General features: G+C 35.2%; 1 protein-coding gene across 4 annotated transcripts in view; it reads left to right on the forward strand.

The window, feature by feature from the left end:
* Nucleotides 1–6,104, forward strand: part of LOC134349702 (F-BAR and double SH3 domains protein 2-like) — a 253,167-nt gene extending 247,063 nt beyond the window's left edge. For all 4 annotated transcript variants that reach the window (XM_063054428.1, XM_063054429.1, XM_063054427.1 and 1 more), the window contains one exon: nt 1,378–6,104. In XM_063054428.1, coding sequence (XP_062910498.1) covers nt 1,378–1,461 — 84 coding nt within the window. In that variant the 3' untranslated portion in view covers nt 1,462–6,104. The remainder of the gene's footprint in view (nt 1–1,377) is intronic.
* Nucleotides 6,105–6,690: the final 586 nt, after the last annotated feature.

A 6,690-nucleotide genomic window follows, 5' to 3' on the forward strand; every position in this document is an offset into this window, starting at 1 on the left:
ATGCACCATGCTTCAAAGAAGCTGCCCTAATGGCCCTTCTAAATCTCTCGCCTTGATCTTTAACTTATGCACTCTTGTTCTTAGCACCTTCTCCCTGGGAAAAAGACTGTGCTTTCACCCTGTCCATGCCCCTCATGATCTTGTATACCTCTATCAAGTCACCCTCAGCCTCTTGCATTTCAGAGAATTAACTCCTACACTGATCGGCCTGTAGTTTTCTGGCTTGTTTTTTGCTACACTTTTGAAACAATGATATGACATTACCCACTATCCGATCCTCCACAATCTCACCTGGCCAGAGATGAAGCAAAGATCTCTGCAATTTCTTTTCTAGCTTCCCACAAGGTCCAAGAATGCACCAGGCCAGCCCCCGGGGATTTATCCACCTTAATGCACTTTAAGGCCTCCAATTTCTCCTCCCTTCTACTCTGAATATGTATCACCACGCATTTCCCCCATTTCATTAGCTACCACTGTTTTATCCACAGTAAACACTAAAGAGATATATTCATTAAAGATCTCTCCCATTTGCTTTGGTTCCATACACAGTCATGTGGATCTTTAAGGGGACCTATTCTCTCTTTAGCCATTCTTTTACTCTTAATATCTCTTGGGATTTTGCCTTGCCTTGTATGCCAAATTCCTCTCATATTTGCTTCCTGCCCTCCTAACTTCTCTCAAGTGGACTCCTGTACTTACGGTCATCATCAAGAGATTCAGTAGTTCCTTGTTGCTTATGTATAATGTACATCTCCCTCTTTCTTAACCAGAGCCTCAATATTTCTCATTAGTCAGGGTTCCCAAAACTGCCATCCTTCACTTTAATAGGAACAAGTAGGCCCTAAATTCTTGACATCACACTTTTAAACCCCTTGGCAGATACCCCTTTCCCTGCAAGGAATCTTCCTACAAATCCCGTATAATACCTCCAAAATTTGCTCTACCCCAGTTCAGGACCCTAAATTGTGAATGGGTTGTATTTTCAGTAACTATTTTAAAACCAGAGTAATGATCGCAGACAGTTTCTTCTACCTCATTCCATAGGAGGAAGTTCAATATTATTTCAGTGTGGCTTGCCACAAATATAAGCTTTTTTTTTTAAAATCACAGAAGCTGATATGGATCAATGCAGTGGGTCAACTTGTTTTTATTTTCACATGCTACATTTTAACCTTTGGGGATATTTAATAGGTGAGGCACTCTCACAGTATCTCTATCCCACAGAATTGAGCATTTTTTCATAGAACATCCATCAGCCTGGAATTCTACAGTGCTCATCACATATCTATACAGGGACAATAATTCTCATGGCTAATTTGTCTTTATTTTAAAAAAATGTTAATTTAGATTCTGATGCAGAGAATTTTCCCGTTTCAGGTACGAGCTGCTCCACCTCCACCTTCTCAGCATCATCGTCGGAAAACAGAAAAGACAGAGGAAGTAGAAATAACTCTAGTGTAACCCATCGCAGACTTCTGTGTGTTCAAATTTGGGACTGAATTATTCAGAACATTTTGGTTTCAAATTCCTTGCATTCTCTGCTGTACTTATACAATGAAATTCAAGGAGCAGAAGAAGGCAAATTCTAAAAGGAATTTATGAAGTGTGGATCATGAGGAAAATCAATGTTATTTCTTTAATTTACAAATATCTTGTGCCTTTATAGCCACTGCTTTGTTTATTTCTTCAAATTGGGCCATTAGTATTTTTATTTTGTCCTTTTCTTGCTAGTATAGTAAAAGGAATGCAGGTTGGCCGATTCAATTTTCAATGGTCCAGCCTTGTTTTGGTACACTATTTAAAAATATATATAAAGCACACCGTGTCATCTGTTCCCAGTGCAGCAGAGTCTGGTACTTCTGTAATTATATGCCTATGGTGCTGTGCAGGGCGCAGTTTTGTATCAGAAAAGTATTTTTCTGGTACTGTCCATGTACAAGGCTATTGTTTTCTTTGCCATGGCCAGATATAGGAACAATTATACTACCAGTTCATTGCTTATCATTGTTTTCACACTGAAAGATCAAGATGGAAGTGATTTTTTTTTAAAGGCACAGGAAATGTTCATACCATTTATTATGTACATTAATTAACACAATGTAGCCACAAAGATCTATTTGTAAAATGAATCTCCCTTTAGTATTAATCCAGTCTGTATACATGTATTCAGCTGTAATGTGCAGTAGCATGATTGGACTAGAATTGAGGGAATAGACTTGAGTAAGGACTGATGTTCTTTTAAGAGGGGCTGGTTCCTCTCGGTAGTTCTAGCGCAAAGAAAGATAATCAAACAAATAAGGGAATAAATACAAAGAAATGCCTCTATGTTAACTCGAGTCTTAGTTTTCCATAATTGTTTATGACTAATATTTATGCCACAATTCTAGTCAAGAAAGAAAATACATTATGGACATGATAAAATAGGGATCTTTATAAACATTATTAGTGAAGCTGAATATGAACATCCTTCCAGCAGGAAAAAAATATTTTCTGGATATTGCATTTTCTTTCCTCTTAGTTGTTTAAGAAAGCTTTTTGAAATTGTTATCTTTTAAAGTACACATTGCATAAATCATGATGTGCTTGTCACATTTGCAAAGAACTGACATTATACTCCCCAAAATACTTGTTTCCAATATCAGACTGGAAGGGAGGATTTTTGCTGTGTTATCCAGCTTCTTTATTGCAGTTAAGAGTTGAACTTGGTTGCTGTATTAATTAAATATATAAATTGAAAGTTGTTACATTTTAATGAGGTTGGCAGGTTTGAAGTTTATCGGTAAGAACATGAGAATTGTTATCTCTGTTGTTAAAGTGATAGTCTATTTAAATTGCCTTTTGTCAGAACATTCAGGTTTCTGAATTACATATACACTGCTATTAGTCCACACTTCAGACTTTCAGATATACTGTATTGAATGTACTAAAAGCTAGAAAACTGGAAAAATGGGACTGGAAGCTAAGGGTAACATTGTATTTGATGCCTACTTGAAACATTCAACAAATATCGACCAAATGTTTTCATAAAGGTTGCTGATTTTGAATAGTTCAAAAATCAGTTTTTGGAAGGTAGATTCTTTGATCTAGTTTATTCGACTAAAATTTTCAAATCTGAAATCTGCCAGTTGTTGAATTCTCTTTCATCTTAACCCCACTCTTAGAGTGCAATGTGCTCATGTCAATCTTGTATACCAACATTGCTGGAGGAGAAACTGAGATTAGCAATCGTGTTTTTGAAGTTAGTTGCACTATTTTAAACCACTTTCATTTCCAATAGGAATTTTATTTCTTTAATCTCTACATGGCTGACCCACAACAAAAATAAAACCAATGTTACAATTCAAATTAGTGTTATTTTAATTTCCCCATAATGAATATCAAAATGAAGGAATCATATTTATGATCCATCATAAGTCGTTATGCAGATATGTCTTTTCAAATTTAATAGCTCCATTATTTCTCCTTATTCAAGCTGTGTTGTCAGCAAAATTCAAATGTGTTTGCTTTGTTTTAACCAATAAATATACATCACAGTCTCATTATTTGCTACTGCATAATCTGTTAGATAGAAATGAGCTGCTAATTCCTCTTTTTTTAATTAGGGTTATTTCCTAAGGGACATGTATATATCAAAATAAGCATTCAGTGAAATATCATCAAATACATTATGCTGAAATGCGATTGACTCTATCCCTGTATCATATCTTGCTTAATTAACATATGTAAGACACATTACCAGAAAACTGTAATTTATGACTTAATAGAGTCATAGAGCACTACAGTACAGAAACAGGCTCAGTCCCTGCTGAACTGTTATTCTGCCTAGTCCCGTCAACCCGCACATGGACCAAAGCCTTCCATGCCTCTCTCCCATCCATGTACTTATCAACAACTGTAATGGCCAGCAGAGTTTAAATTTCTTCTGTCGCCACACCTCTTGTACTACTTCAATCCTAAACAAATCCAGGTCTCTGCTGGAGAGTTCACTGTCGTCATACTTCCAGCTACTTGTGCAAAGCATAGTGATGTCCCTAGAAAAGTCCATGATTGATGACCTTTCTAGTTCCATCTCATAAGTAGTGCCAAACCAGTTAAAATGAGAGATTTCAGAAGGACAGTTGCAAGTTGCCACTTAATACATTTGAACCTCAATGAATCACACATGTTGCTTGTGAATTAAGATTAGAGCAGTGTCTGCTAGAAAACGGTAAGTGAAACTTATGTTTTATCTTGTTCTGTAGGTTGGCATGATTAATTGAGGCAACGAAACTTTGAGCATTGATTTTACATGCATCATTGAGAATTAATTTGTTGAATACAAACAAAATTGTGCAACCTTAAAACTGTTCTCAGTCTGGAAAATATATCTGCTTACTCAATCGGTTCATATTTCATCTGAGATGACAGTCACATCATTAATACTTCTGTCTGCTGCATCTTGTCATTAACTTGCAAAGCAATTGGGTGTCAACCAGATGAAACTGGTGCTTTTGTATGATACTGGCACAGATGTGCATCTCCTGTTGGCCAAGAAACACAAGGCACTTGTGTAAATTTGCAGAGAGAATCTGATCTCTGTTCAATTTGCCTTACCAGAAGATTTTTTTTGAAAAGAATATCTGTGCTAAAAGTATGCAAAACCTTTAATTGGTGATTTTTTTTTTCTTGTTGGTAGTTTTGAAGCAGCATATTTCAAATAATACTTAAAACTCCAAATGGATAAATACATGCTTTTATGATAATTTCATCAATAGTTAGATTGGGAGGGAGGATGATGCAGTTGTGTTTTTTTTTAGCTAAATTGTCCAACTGATCAATGTCCCTCTATTATGACTCTTCTTTGGTCTTTGACAAAATATAATCGAGGTTTTTGTTTTGAGACTGCTGTCACACGATTCCTCAAAAGTACAATAGTTTAAAAATAGCACCTTAAAGACATCCCTCTGACTTTGCAATCCAGTTAATATAGAACAAGTGACATAATAACATGTCACTGATGAATAATATTATGAATCATGTGCACCAAAATTGTCCCTTCACTATAGGTTTACGAAATTAAACAGTTCAATGTACATTTATTATCAAAATGCATATACATCACCATATACTACCCTGAAAATGAATCTCAGGATATTATGTGATGACACACATGTACTTTGATAATAAACTTACTTTAAATTTTCAACTTTTAATTTTGTAAACCTATAGTGAAGAGACAATTTTGAAAGGATCACACATAACTCCATAACTGCCATTTAAAGATGCTGTATCCATGAAGGCTGTCTCTCCCCATGTATCACCTACTTGGCTTGAAGTTAAGGTATATTTGGCTTAATTTAAGTTTCTCAGGCCATGCAGATAGCCTATCAGCATTTTTTGCTGCCTTATTGCAGTTTCAGAACACACAGGACAGGCATATTCCAGCCAGCAATTGATTCTGACATCTCAGTAATATGGTGAAATCACTTGTTCCATACAACTTGACCAACAAATTAAAATCCTGGTGAAGACCTATGCCTGAGCTTATTTAGTGATATATAATGTTTCATCACAAAGCCTGGAATAAACCTGATAATTTTAATGGCATTTACAGGAAGAAAGCACAAAACAGTTGAAATGATAAAGGAATATAATAGGAATGTAACTAAAATAAACAATTATTTTTCTGAAACCTGCACTTAGATATTGTTAGCATCCTATTTTAAATTCTTTTGTTGACATTTTCTTTAGTTATTTTTTACTCTTATGTTTACAGATCATATTGTTATAATCTGACTATTGCTGATGCCAATTCATCCATACTTCATTATTTCCCATTATTTCATTTGCCTATTGATTATTTGCCAGTTTGCCCATATTTTATATTTTCTCTCAAGTATTATTTTAAAATTGCATATTTGCTCTAAATTAAAAAGTGCTAAGAATTTTCAAACTATGTTCCTTTTAGTTGTCTATACATGGGCCGACTATCCACAATATACAGTACATTGTATAGTGTCAGTACTTCAAGCAGAGAAAGCAGGTGTGCAATGTTTCCTGCAGTGTATTGGCTGTTAAAACTTGTATTTATTATGTACAAATGTTAAATAAAAAAAAACAACTTTATTTCAGTTGTAGTTGGCATTGTGTCTGAACCTTACATTTCAACTTAGGTGATTACATCTATAGTGTCACAAATTGCTCTAATGCTACACCTGTATAGTAATATTTCAAAGTTTAAAGTAAGTTTAATATCAAAGTACGTGTTTGTCACTATATACCACTCTGAGATACATTTTCAGTAGAATGAAATACAATACAATCAATTTTTAAAAAGCTACATACAAAGACTGACACAACCAATGTGCAAAAAAAGACACTGTGCAAATAAAAAATAAATAGATAAATAAATACTGAGAGCATAAGTTGTGGAGTACTTGAAAATGTCCATGGGTTGTGGAATCATTTCTATGTTGTGGCGAATGAAGTTATCCACAATGGTTCAGGAGCCTGATGGTTGAAAGGTCTTTACTGTCAGGATTGAATATAAAATTTAGGAGCAGAATTAAGCCATTTGGTCCCATTAAGTGTACTCCACCATTTCATCATAGCTGATCTTTTTCTCTCTCGGCCCCAATCTCTTGCTTTCCTCCCCGCCCCCCCCCGCCCCCATCAGCACCACCACCATTATCCTTTCATGCCCTGACTAAT

The sequence above is a fragment of the Mobula hypostoma genome, chromosome 7 (assembly GCF_963921235.1).
Source record: "Mobula hypostoma chromosome 7, sMobHyp1.1, whole genome shotgun sequence".
Taxonomy (NCBI): Eukaryota; Metazoa; Chordata; class Chondrichthyes; order Myliobatiformes; family Myliobatidae; genus Mobula; species Mobula hypostoma.